General features: G+C 41.1%; 1 protein-coding gene across 1 annotated transcript; it reads left to right on the plus strand.

The window, feature by feature from the left end:
- The first annotated feature begins 3,951 nt into the window (after positions 1 to 3,951).
- Positions 3,952 to 6,278, plus strand: LOC137128214 (transcription factor 15-like). The gene is made up of 2 exons (XM_067506039.1): positions 3,952 to 4,638; positions 5,400 to 6,278. Exons 1-2 carry the CDS (start codon positions 4,153 to 4,155, stop codon positions 5,463 to 5,465), a joined length of 552 nt encoding a protein of 183 aa, XP_067362140.1. The 5' UTR covers positions 3,952 to 4,152; the 3' UTR covers positions 5,466 to 6,278.
- Positions 6,279 to 13,959: the final 7,681 nt, after the last annotated feature.

Genomic DNA, 13,959 nt, shown 5'->3' on the forward strand with positions numbered 1-13,959 from the left:
TGTTATTCTATCAAATACTGTATTCAATTCAACTTTATTTATTTGGCGCCAATTCACAACAAAGTCATCTCAAGGCACTTAATATAATAATGTCAAGACTATACAGATATGTATAAGTGAGCCTATAGGCATCAGTGGAGAGGATTGCTGCTCCAAGCCTGGTAGAAATTGGGGAGGGTTGCGTCAGGAAGGGCATCCGGCATAAAAACTGTGCCAAATCAATATGCGGACAATGATCCGCTGTGGCGACACTGAACTCACGGGATAAGATGAAAGCATAAAAATAAACTGTACATTGTACACTTTATACTGAATGTATTATATATGAATTTTATGTGGCTGAAGAGACAAAGAAAGGAAAGAGATGAAGACACAATAGTTAGGACAATAGGCCAGAAACTCAGTATATCATTGTTTAGGCCCACTGAAGGCACATTTGTGTTTTGGGAATCGGGCCGTGTAAATTCAATTTGATTTGCTTGGATTTTGTTATTTACGTAGACAATGAAAATTCTGATTTCATGTGCATTTAAACAGCTTAAACCCCATCGCACAGTCTCTTTCTCCACACTCACACACACACACACACACACACACACACACACACACACACACACACAGAACAAGTGCAGCTGTTTCCGATGAGTCAAATTATCTGACTGCAGTCTTTCCCAGCAGCTTCTCTCACAAGGGACAGCGCAGTATTAAATCTGACCAGTCATACTGTCATCATCTCATCACAGCATACAAGGCAGGGCCTCGATTTTCAGCCATAAAAGCTAAAAAAGAAATTCAACGGTGAAGAAGTCGTATTTGTTTTCAAAATCATGTCATAAAATGGCTATTAGATACACAAAATTATGGAAAACAATTCGGATTTAATCCATGCGATTTGGTCCAAAATATAAAAAGGCTCATATACACATATTTTTACTCAGAACATAAATGTCTGACACTTATGTCACTTCACTATTTTCACCTGCTAGTTTTTGATGGGTGGGTCAATCCAAGCAATATCTGTAAGTTATATAAAATAGTGTTATATAAAATCTAGGATTGGTGGAATAGTGCACATTTAAGCTGTTAATTCCTAGATGACCCACCCATTAAAAGACTTGGTAACTCATATAAACAATGTGACGGCTGTGATTTTGTCACCAGCTTCAGAAAGCATTTATTCAGAGTTTAAACCAAAGTGGGAATTGAGGATTATTTTCATGTATTGACACACATTCCACACACTTCATTAGTGCTTTAATCACCTCAACAGACATTTAATGGCATTCCTTCAAGTTGATGCATGGGAAAGAGGCGTTGGGGGAGTGAAGTATTTACGGTTCCAAACTGTGAGGCGGTGGTGGTGTTGGAGGAGAGAAAGTGCAGGGGGTTGTGTTGCTGCCTGGTTAAACACCATGGTGTCCCGCTTTGAATGTAACCACGTTCCATGCAGAGGTCGCTGTTGTTGGTGCAGCTGAGCTAGGGGCCAGGGGGCGCCGGTGCCCTGGTTTGATGTGTCGAAGGGTTGTGTTTGTAAAAACAAGCCTTTGATGACACTCTCTCCCTGTTGCAGCACTTTGTCCCTCCCTCCCTCCCTCCCTCCAGCAGCAGAAGTCAATCTGGAAGCCATTTGCTTGGTTTCCACAGTGAAAGTTCAGGCTTGGTCACCTCCAGCATCTGCTGGGTGTTTATTTACCCAAAGCACTTAACCCATTAGACAAACTGAAACAGCGCAACTGTGAAGCCACTGATCACCAGTGTGGGGGCTGACTGTGTTTCCATAATCTAGAAATACAATCGATTGTTCACAACAGTTAAATGTTGGCTAGCGTGCGCGAATTTTAATCTGTTTTTCAAGTACATTATCATGCTTGTCATATAAAAAAGAGTTCGACATAATCAATTGATAAGTTATATATATTTTATATATATCATCACTTTATACATATAGTATATATATATATATATATATATATATATATATATATATATATATATATATATATAGTATATATATATATTTTTTAAAAAGTTTATAAAAACTGGTATATTGTCATTGCCTTATTGTAAAAATAGCAATACTACTGCCGTTGTGCCAAACATGTGGATAATCTGTTATAATCGGGATAAAATTGGATGGATTACTGGACACAGGCCTGTGGAGCTGATAGGTCAGGAAGCTCATAGGCCAGAGCTTCTGAAGTAACCGTTCATATTTCTTGTTGAAGTATGAAATGACCCGAACGAGGCACAAAACCAGATACGAAGCCCCAACAACAAATTTAAACTACCACGGCTGATCATGTATAAAGGGTGTAGAACCCCCCTCCCCTTGCACAGAGCCCCATTTTCTAATCTTCCATGGTTACAAGTAAAAATCTCAATAACTAGTACACATTTATACAAAGCTTCAAAGTACCAAAGTACAAGTGCTGATACCGTATTGATATTTTTAGGTTGGTAAGATGATAAGTTGCATATATTCGATATACTGATGATTTAAATAATTCATGATTACTGTAGCCGTTTAAAGTTTTGAACATGATAAACATGTTCTTCAGACCACAATAATATGAACACACACTTTGTTGTCTTTCTTATATATGTGCTTTCATCATATTCTATTATCCATGACAGCTGTGGTACGAGGCAGTTTGATTGATTTTCTCCATGTCTCAATTCTACAGTGAAGACTGTGGGAGATGGTGTGAACTTGTTTTCACTCCTCCTTCATTTCTGTCCTCCATCGCAGCAAAAACACACTGGGTGCAGAGACACACCCAGCCGCCATTAAAGAACTAATGTTGAAGAAGTCGGACTGTTGTGTAACGCCACAAACCAGTACCAACAGTGAGGGAAACAACACAAATGCTAGGCCAGCAGACAGTCACCATCAGACCATTATCGGCATTTGGAAGTTTCAAATTCAGACCAGATACCAGGTAATCAACATGTTCTCAGCCCACAGCATCAGATGATGACATTTCCTTTTGCACATCACTTTGCTGTCACTGGTGGATGCGCCACTATTTGACATCATGGGAACAAATTAGGTTTAGGTTATGGAAATCAAGTCAAGTTAGGGGTTCGGTGTCTTGCCCAGACACACTTCGACATATAGCCGTGACCGGGTATCAAACCACTGACCCTAATGGCTCTTGGACGACTGCCTTACCAACTGAGCAACAGCTGCCCCAGAATGAGTACGTTCCATATCCAGCACTAATAACATAGTTGGGCTAATGGCTAACCGATTTAGCAACAAAGTAGAAGCAGAACTATAGAAGCATAGTTTGTTAACATACAAGTCCTGTATTGCGTGTGAAAATTACCACAAAGACACACGCACCACATAAACACACACACACAAGCATGCACACACACACACACACACACACATTACTCTGGTAATATTTTGAGACATTTTGGAGAAGGTGTTGCAAGTCATCTCACAGAACAAAGGAGAGTCCGAATAAAAAGTTAATATTTAGTTTCCCTCAGTGTATCAGTGTTCGTTGTTTGTCACAGTTTGCACTTTTATAGTGCTTTTCTATCAGTGCCTCTTATTCGCCTATTCACATACACACACTCTCACACTGATGAAGGTACTACAGTGCAGCTGGCATCGGTGACATGTGACAGGAGGAGCAAGGAATCAAACCAGCAACCCTAGAGTTTGTGGACGACAGCTCTACCTCTAAGCCACAGTCACATCCACAATAAGAAAATGATGAAGCCACTTTTTTTTTTAATTGAAATCACAGCTTTTAGAGAAGGACATCAAACCATCTGGGCATATAGTGTAGGTAACATCCCCGCAGAGCTACTTTTAAGAAAGACATGGAAAGTATCTGGCATAGTCTGGTCTTGCAAGTGTCTGCTGGATTTTGATGGGGATGAGATGGGAGCCCCTACATGTGCTCCACCCCTGCACTCACAGTAGAGTCGCTCTTGTAGCTGCTATAAGAGCCCTCCCTGTCATGATCACCATCACACTGGCCCATCCTATGGGGAAGTGTCAACGCAAACTCGGATTGCAGGACACCCTTGGAGTAGCAGCGACTTTTACGCACGGCTCTGCGCAATCTGTGCATGCAGCTGTTTTCTATTTGAAACTAAGGGACTGGTCTTCCCCGGACAGACACTTGTCTCCCTATGATGGCTTTCACTATGCTGAGGCCGGTGTCGACTCATCCCTTCTCTTACCCCGCGGACCTGACCTTAATGTCGGACGACGAGGAGGGGAACCGCAGCGAGAGCGACGGCAGCACCGACCATGGCTACGGTTACTGCGGGACACCGGGGGAGAGTTACCGGCGGGAGGCCGGCGTCGTCGTGGTGCGGCAACGGAACGCAGCAAACGCCAGAGAGAGACACCGAACCCAAAATGTCAACACGGCCTTCACGGCTCTGCGGACACTAATCCCCACGGAACCCGTGGACAGAAAGCTCTCCAAAATCGAGACTCTGCGCCTGGCGTCCAGCTATATCTCACACCTGGCCAACGTGCTGGTGGTCGGGGACGACAGGGAGAACGGCCAGCCGTGTCTGGGCTCCGTCTACAAGGAGGTGAAGGGCAGTGGAGACGGAAAACAGCCCCGAACTATCTGCACTTTCTGCCTCAGCAACCAGCGCAAAGGGGTAATTTACGAAGACAAAATGTCCAAACGCTACTACAAATATGATATAAATGATTACAGATCTTATATCTCTTATACATATTTTACATACTATGCATATTTATTGAAAATACATTTTGTTTGCTTTCTTTTAGTTTCAGTATTCCCGCACCATATGTCTTGCAAATAAATTGACGAATCCTTTCCACAATCTCGGAGCATTTGTGGAAAGGATTATTACAACAATTACACTCAGCCTCGGTAAAAACCTTGTATGCTGAGCTATTTCAGCAACACTATGCGTGGATGGACGAGACAAGGAATGCAAAAGTCGACCATGTGTTAAGATGTTGCCCCTTAAAAAAATCTCAAGCATCTAAATGCTGTGACTTTTACCAGGAAAATACCTTGTTTCGTGTTTGCTTGACCTTTGCAGCAGTTGGTGGATTTTGAATGGCACAAATATGTTCCAGTTTAGAGCGAGGTACGACTATGTGGGGTAGATCAGCTGGGTGCATCCCACAAACATGGATGTGGCCTATCTTGACCTTCAAATCTCTCTGTTGGGATTTAGTAGTTTATTTATAGGTGTCATTCTGTGCATAGTAATATCCTTTAAAGGAAAACTTTTTTGTGTGTGTAATTGTACTATTTACTGCATGTGCTCACAGGACAGTACAACAAAACATCTGACCTTAGAAGTTAGAGATATTTGCCAGTGCTAATGAAGACCGTGATGATGAGGATGTTTAAATTGTCAGTAAATTGACTCTTTGTTCACAGGTAAAGGACAGACGAGACTGTGTGAAAATACACGGGAACAGCACGAGACAAACAAGTCGGCGGTGAAAGTGTTTGACTTGGACTGTAGCTTCTCTTCAGAGCAGACCTTGGGGAAAATGTCCAGCATCTCAGTACCACAACAGTGCTAGAGAACACGTCTGAGATTTGGGGGAGTTGGCCTCTTTAGACACCTTACCAACTTCAACAGAGGAAGCACCAAAACTACCCGTGTGTCACCAACAGATGAAGGAACTGGATCCAGTGCGCGGATCCATAGAGTCGTACTGTAAAAGGAAGACAGACTGTGAGATTGCTCTGTGATGTAATTTCACTCATTTTCAACTTGCTTCCTGTGGTTGTAGTTTGGGGAGTTTGTGTATGTTTCCATCATCTGAACCAGCTGACACCAGCTGGAGAGAGATGAACATAGGGAAGGCAGAGGGAAGTTTAACATCGTTCCGATACATGTTCCCCTTAAAATCGAGGAACATTTACTCTCACAAATACTCTTTCTCTGTTCACATGCCAAAATCTGTAGTTGTATGTGTGAGAATTGACATTTAAATACTAATGACTTTATCAGAGACAGAGAGAGGCTGTTGGTGTCTGCCCCCTTATTTACTGTACTAGGTAAAATATTGATGAGACAAAACTTCCGTAAATTTTAGCTTTGTTCTTCAGCATGAATATAAGTTGTTCTGGGGAGACAAGGCTCACACACATATACAGACTTTTAAAACAAAGCAGTTTCAGGACTAAAATGTGAGAGGACACATGGAGATGTGAGATAATATTCAACAACGCATTTGTGGCACACTGGTTTGCTTTTTCATTGCATGTTGTTATCTTCTTTTTGAATAAATTTATTTTTTACATAGATGTAGTTCTCTTGTATGTTACTTTTTTGAAGTTATTTTGACATAATCTGGAAACAGCAGGTTGAACCATCAATCCATTATCTGCAACTGCTTAACCTCTTGGGGGTGAGGGTGAGAGGTGGGGTCCACCACGGACAGGTCTCCCATCTATCTCGGGGCCAACAAAGAGAGACCTACACAGACAGACAGCCATTCAAACTTACATTCCCTGTCACTGTATGGGCAGTTTTAGAGCCCCCACTAATGTTTGTGGATTGGGAAACAGGAGTATCTGGAGGAAACCCACAGACGCATTATTGCCCTGTCAAATGACCTCAGGTGGTGGTAGTTGTTTTAATTTGTCCAGGCTATGACAAATGGCTCATTGAAATCTGGATCTCTAACGCAACACAAACTATTCTCCAATGAAGAATTGATCCCAAATGAAAAGTTTAGACTGCATTTTTTTTTGCGGGCTATTCATAACACACACAGTAACTAACCTAAGTAACTAATTTGTGATCCTTTAACAGTGCATTTATAGGTTGTGGGTCAGTGGAAGTTGCAAAAAAAAAAAGAAAACTCGGTCAGTTTCTTATTTTCCTGCCTTTCTTCAGTTCAAGACCACATGCAGGGTTCAGGTAAATTTAGGACAACCGGACCCTTAAGAACAAGCCACTCCAACCATTTCTGGCATCTTCTGCCTGCTCAGAAAAGGAAACCTATACAGGGGAATTCCAATGAAGTTTTATCTTCCTTGTCCGACTACTGCCAAGGAATCTCAAGAGAGGAAGCAATCAATCTTTTCCTCAGTGGGCTCCCTCTGAAATCATTGTGTCCCAGCAGTGTCTGACCGAAGACAGCCCTGTCAGGGTGGTAGGTGCCGAGTGCCAGCTAGGAAAGCATGAATCAGAGGCCAGTGTGGGAAAAGGTATAGGAAAAACAGGAAAGACAAAAATTTGGGTTGTTGGATCTATTGTGGTGACTGATGATTACTCATGAGGAACATCGGGGAGTGAAGCACATTACTGGACTCACGCCAACAAGATCAACCACAGAAAAAAAAAAAGGAGCACAGTTTAAAGTTTGGTGTTGGAGGAGCTTAAAGACCGAGCTTTTAAATGTAGGTTAATACGTCTGTGCATTCCCATGTTTGGAAAGTGCCTCATATTTAAGCTTTTCCCAATTTTCTTGAATGCAACTGAAACTTGAGCGGCTAATTTTTGTGTTATTGTAAATAATTCACACAATCTAAGAATCTAACAGTCCGAGAAAAAAATCTGAGGGCTGATCTTTGGCATGGCTCTGCTCTGGTAGGATGCTTCCATGTGGTGTTGATCGGTCACAGCTAATATACCTAGAACCCTGTGTCCAGACAAACACAGCTGCTGATGAATTAATGTTATACATCACAGCAGGAGAGCAGCACTGTGAGAATCACTGGGAGACATGCAGATATATGGTTTTAAAACTGTGTGTAAAGGTGCAACAGAAAGGATTAAGATTAATGAACGAAGCAGATAAATAAATAGCCACATCACTCTATCTACACAAGGAAAAGGCAAAAACAGTATATAAATATTAACAATGAAAATAAAACAATAAAGCAAAATTCAAAAACATAAATAAAAAAAAAAACAAATCTAGCTAAAAAATGCTTTCCTAAAAAGGAAAGTTTTCAGTCCTTTTTTAAAAGCATCCACCATCTGTGGAGCCCTAAGGTGGATAAAATAGTTGAAATATCAGGGAAAATGTATATTCAAATTTGCAAATCATTTGTAACCTTGTATTTGCGCTTTTTTAATGTGATGCCAGCAACATGATTCATGGAATTTGGGTCAGAGCCATGATTGCCACCGTAATGCATTGCCCCCTTTTTTAACAACACTGTAATTGAGGAGAACAACTGCTTGGACATTTTTTCCCATTCTTGTTTGATATAGCATTTCACCTGATCAACAGTTCAGAGCCTCTTTTGTCTCATTTGTGACCACATATTGCTTTTTTCAGTGGGTTATAGCCCTGGACCGCAGACAGGTCAGTTTAGCACCTGGACTCTTTTACCGCTGAGCCATCACTGTTACAATACAAACATATTTGTAAAGTAGACAAGCAGTTCACTGGGATGGAATAAATTAAACAATGGTTAAATACATTTTTACAAAATTTAAATAAAAAAACTATTCTTAGGAAAAAGACAGCCTCCTGATTGGCTGTTCCGCTTAGCTTATTAGTGCTTGAGAAGAGACCATGGTATTAACGCCGGTCCAATTATAACTTCTTATCAGAGCTTTGTATATCTGTGGTCCCAGGTCATCTGATTTCTCTTCAAGCAGAGAATGTACATGCTACATGCCAGTCAGCTGTGTTTGTGCTGTGTTCAGCCATGCCCATAGGCAGCAGCCAGATCGAGCGGGTTCTCCTCCCTCTACATTAATTGGGACTGTGGGGTTTATGTTCTTTCTGCTTCACTATGACCTTCATCCAGCAAGTTTCCGCTCATCCACATCTTTGACTACTGACATCCAGAGATGTCTTACACATACTTGTATTGTTGCTGTATGAACCCTAGGGTTATTGTTTCGATTTCCTGTCACAGGTCTTAAGTGTCCTTGAGCAGGACACTGTGGCTCCTGGTGTGTATAAGTCATCACAAGCCCCCATCAGTGTGTGTGTGTGTGTGTGTGTTATTGTGTCTAAATGGGTGAATGGGAAGCGTTTTAAAGCATTTTGGGCACCAATGAGGTAGAGAAGGGCCATATAAGACCGTTTACCGTTTCACTAACTGACCATTTAGATAGTAGCAAAAACCTGTTTTCCTATACTTTAAGTACTTTATGTACTAACCTGCTGCTTGCTGTAGCTTCACACCTCATCGTACCATCTAATGCTTGACAGGAACACAGTTAAGTGCCTTAAAAGTCAGTCAATGACAAACCATAAAGTACACAAAAGATGTACAAAACAATGTACACAGTATTTTCAGCCCAGGGACAGAATCACAAAAAGCGTGGGTGGTGTAGATGTGGCTCTAAGAAGCCCTTCAGTGTGAATATGTATGTGGTTTTGCTATAACTGATATGTGCATAAATTTATACACAAGCTGCATTTGTTTCACTGATGGACATCATTTGTGCATATGCCATCTCTTTGTGTTTATGTTGAGAACATCATAACTGTGTCCGCTATAGCGCCGCTTTCTGTTCCAGCAATTTCTCACAAAAGCACTCAGAAGTTATTAATTATCACATGATGCAGTGCAACACGTAGGTCACCGCACAGATGTGACAAAACTAAATCCTTTAAATCACCTCTGGAAGAAAGTTATTGCGCTCGCAGTCCTCTGGGGCAGCACAAATGACTGCATACTTGCATAAAACATTCCAAACCTCTTGTTTCTCTGCATCTGTCAGTTCTGAAGCCTAATTAGAAGCTGCTGTGTGAGCTTATCCTTTAGCTCAGAGGGCCCGGCGCAGCCCTATTCAATGGCTCCCCGAGGTCCTCACAGGCAGGAAGATGTCATAGAGGAACAGGAAGGAAAAGGCCTGAGTGCTAGACCCTGCCAAGGCCCTCCCTGTGGGGCCTGGGCCCTGGGTCAGTGCCAGCTTTGACATCAATCGGGGGCCCAGATGGCCCAGCACACTTAGTCGATGCTTATTTTAATTCCTGGGTGGGAAAGCATGAGTGACCAAAACTCCGAGCACAAGTCAGTGATCACTTTCACACTGAGTTCACTGAAAAGGTCTGTTCCACAGGCATTTGAGTAATATGAAGCAATCACGTGTTATCATCATGTGTTAGTAATGCACCTGGTCTTAATGTAACATGCACATAGACTACGAATAAAAACATATTATATATGACAGCACGGCTGAAAAAACATGCATAGATGAACTTAAATACCTAAGTCACTGCATGAACAGATATAGGCATAAAAGGGCTCAGTTTTATAGTAAAAGCAGCGGTGATGGTGAAACATTCATAGTTTTAGTTATAGTTTTTTTAGTCATATGGTAGATAGTCTGATAGTATCTGTCAACATTATCAGCAGCACCTTCCCGATTTTCAGCCCCATCTGTTAGCAGAGAATAATATGGGGCAAATAGGAAGGGTGAAGGCTGTGATACCACCCCCCCCCCTCTCCACACACACACAGTCCAAATTAGTCCTAAACATACCCTTGTGGTGCTGTAGCTCAACTTTGACAGGAAAGACACCTTCTGCTGCCTCAGTGCAGCCGGCCTGTCAGGAGAAGTAATTGATATCGGACAGAGAGGACAGGCAGCTTCTGATTTTTTATTAGTGTTTAACATTGATGGGTGGAGTGCGGGGGGCACAGGGGACAATGCCAATCCATGGCAGGAGCCAAGCAAGCATCAACGGGGCGAGACAGACAGACACAAACACACACACACACACACTCACAAACTGGTGAGAATATTTTGAGGGCCAATATGAAAAGGCTGTGTTGGACGCAGAAATACTCCATGAGTAATCATAGATACTCAAAAGATCAAGAACATTTGGTTGATGTTTTGAAAAGTGAGCAGGTCCATTGTCCAGTTTCTCTCATGGCTGCTATTAAAAAAAATTTGAAACGTAGAGAGCTTGTTTTAAAACAATTTTAGTAATACTTTACTTGTGGCTGACTGGGACTATGTATTGAAATAAAAGTGAAGTTGGCTGCAGAACACAAACGATATTGACTGTATCTTTCAGCCATTTGCAGCTAGAGAACATGGTAGAATTCTACAAAACTATGTTGCCTTTCGCTGTTTTTTTAAGCAGCAATCTTCTTGTTGCAGTAAACGTTGTGGGAACTCTCTATGTAGTGTTGAGCTGACCCAGACAATGCACATCACAGGTCCTGGCGTGGCAGAAATAACGATTCAAAGGTGCTGCCCAGCTTAATACATGAAAATTATGATGAGCTTAGATGCGAACCTGCTCAGTAAACCTGCAATTTAGCCCACATCAAAGTGTTAAACTAAAGATGTGTGATGCAATTTTTGCATCTTACTCAACTGTGACAAAACAATCTCAAAGCAAAGGTGTAATCACTAGATTTAGTGACATCTGAGCCAGTTCCATTTGCACATGAAGGCAGTTTAACGTCATCCTTACACGTCGGGGGTCACAGAAAATCCATTACTGTGTATCAGACTTCAATATCATATTTTGGTCTGAAAGTATGTGTGGGTGTGTGCGCTGTATGGGCTATGATGTTGACATGCACTCTTCTTGGCAGCAGACACTTTTGGGACCATTGTTTCCCACCCAACACGCAGTGAAAGGAAGCGTTGAGATGACCTGAAACATTAGTGCCGACAGTCCACCGGGGCAGGGCGCTGATTGCTCTCTGCTTGGCTCTGGCTCCTGTGGCCTACTTCTGTCTTAGGGGTGAAAGGTGAATAATCTGAGGCCTGATTTCACTCCCTGTCAAAATAAAACAACAATATGTCTGAAAGGAGGAAAGAGACCGACTTCCGCAACAACCCGATGTCCATCGGGATCCAAAAGACATCGTGTTTTGCTCATTCTTTCTTAGCCCAGTGACATATCATGGGACTATGCTTTTACGTTTTTACTTTAGCCGATTTCTGTGCCGAGTTTCTGCACCAAAATACCAGGATGAACCTCTTTTAAAAACAATAAAGTTGATTCATTCCCATCTACTCTCTTCCGACATAAAGAGCACTGTGCACTTCCTTTCAACCCTTAATTTCGCTGAAGTGTACTCAGTGAGAGACTTTTACGTGATAACTACACCTTGATCCAAAAATACACACAAACAACATGACATATATTAAGTTGTGTCACTGCTTGGAAAAACTCCCCTGGGGTGTGATTTTGCAAGGCCACAAGAAACAAACAATGAATGCAATTCTTCACAGCTTGGATCCTCCAGTAAATGGGAGATGGATGGGAGGAAGAATCTACGTCTGAAAACTTTGAACCACTTTCAACACCCAGAGCAATTGTTTAGAGGATATCCTCAATCAAGGCCCAAAGAGCACAATGAATATTCTCGCTGACAGAAACCTGGTGCCCCAACAACCTCTTCAGCCTGACCACGTGTGCTGGCTCCAGCTCCAAGCACAACACCACAGTGACATCTGAACTTTGTTTCTCATTGAACAACATCAAAATGAGACTGCTGCCACTTTAAACATGTCACTCATCTGACTTATTGGCTTAATGGTCAGAAGGCACAAAGGGGAGATTACAGCCTGAACCTCAGCTATGTATTTAAAACCTAATATGTATTTTTAACTAAAACCCCTGTTCCGCTGTACCCTGTTTATTTTTCACTGACTAATGTCAATAATATTTGTAATCGTGTTGCTGACATTTCTCCGCCTTTTCCTTTCTTTTGAACAAAGAACACCCCCCAAGGATAAATAGTTCTTTAAATCTCAAACTTAAGATTGAATTTTTTTTTACATTTAGCCTGTTCTAAGAATCTAAAAACCCTAACATCAAAGTCTGATCACTTCCTATAAATATCATTGTTTTATGTTGCAGTGTGTGAGATGTGTTTAATGAAACTTGGATCCACTTGATCTTCATTATCACCTTCTTAGCACAGCAGAAATCCTGTCTGGCAAATGTGTTAACAACTTTTCATTGGTTTCACACATTTTTTGCATCAGTTTTCAAAACACTTAACACAACTGTCAATTAGTGACCCAAAACTGCATGCAATTACTCTGTAAACAAAAGGAAAACACACAGAAATTACTTCCAAAGTGATGAATAGCAAACATACATACAAAATGAATATGTATGTGTGCTATGTAAGATTCTCCAATCAGTGATCAGTCCTTAAGCTTCTCCTCTGTGCTGCTAGTTGCAAGTCTGGATCAGAGTTGAGGGGAAAACCGTCATGGCGGTGTTGATGAGAACCTGTCGACTAATAGAAAGGATTGAATGGAATAAATGTAGAATTCATGTATTCCATGTCTTCATTAGGATTTTTTGGGATATTTTTTACCAATAGGTTAATTCGGTTTCTTATTATTATTCTGTATTTTCACAATTTTCCCTTGTTTGAACTGTATGGAGAAAATAATAAAATCTGATGCAGGAGAGTAAAAAAATAATTTCTGATTTCAGGTGAAATTGCTTTTTTTACACATTGAACAAATAATGCAGTACAAATGCTGTGACGTGTTAAGTGTCTGAATTGGTCTAACTGTAAAAGAGAGTTGGGCACAGAAACGCCTGCAGAATTCCTGCAGGAATGAATGAAGAAACTTTCTTAACAAAATCTCTTATTTACAGTATTGTCAACAGGTCAGACCAAAAAAGAGAAGGTACAGAGTCTGTTCTCTCTAGTAAAATCAAAGTGGGATACTGGGATACTAATAGATGTATTTTGTTTTCAGTGTGTAATGACTGATTGAAAGAATTTGTTAGTGGAGTGAAAAGTATTATTAGTTTGACATTTTGGGCAGTGAGCTTCTGTTTTTGCTTCTATATTCTGTATTGTGTTAATTGGTTTGAAATTGACTTGACAAGTTTTTAAGCAAATGAGAACAACTGTAATGTACTGTAGTGAGTAATGAGTTGCTGAGGGATGAGTAGAATGAAGTACTGGATTTACAGTGTTGGGGCGCCCCCTTATGTACATAGTACAGATTTTCTTCTGACATAAAATGTGTGAATCAGTACTTTCTGTGTTTTTTTTTTTTACTTAAACA

Source organism: Channa argus, chromosome 5 (assembly GCF_033026475.1).
Source record: "Channa argus isolate prfri chromosome 5, Channa argus male v1.0, whole genome shotgun sequence".
Classification (NCBI taxonomy): domain Eukaryota; kingdom Metazoa; phylum Chordata; class Actinopteri; order Anabantiformes; family Channidae; genus Channa; species Channa argus.

Bases quoted from the DNA above. Each gene is read 5' to 3' on its own strand.
- LOC137128214 (XM_067506039.1), top strand. From the start codon at position 4,153: ATGATGGCTTTCACTATGCTGAGGCCGGTGTCGACTCATCCCTTCTCT. The intron at 4,639-5,399 runs GTAATTTACGAA...CTTTGTTCACAG, and splicing joins TCAGCAACCAGCGCAAAGGG to GTAAAGGACAGACGAGACTG.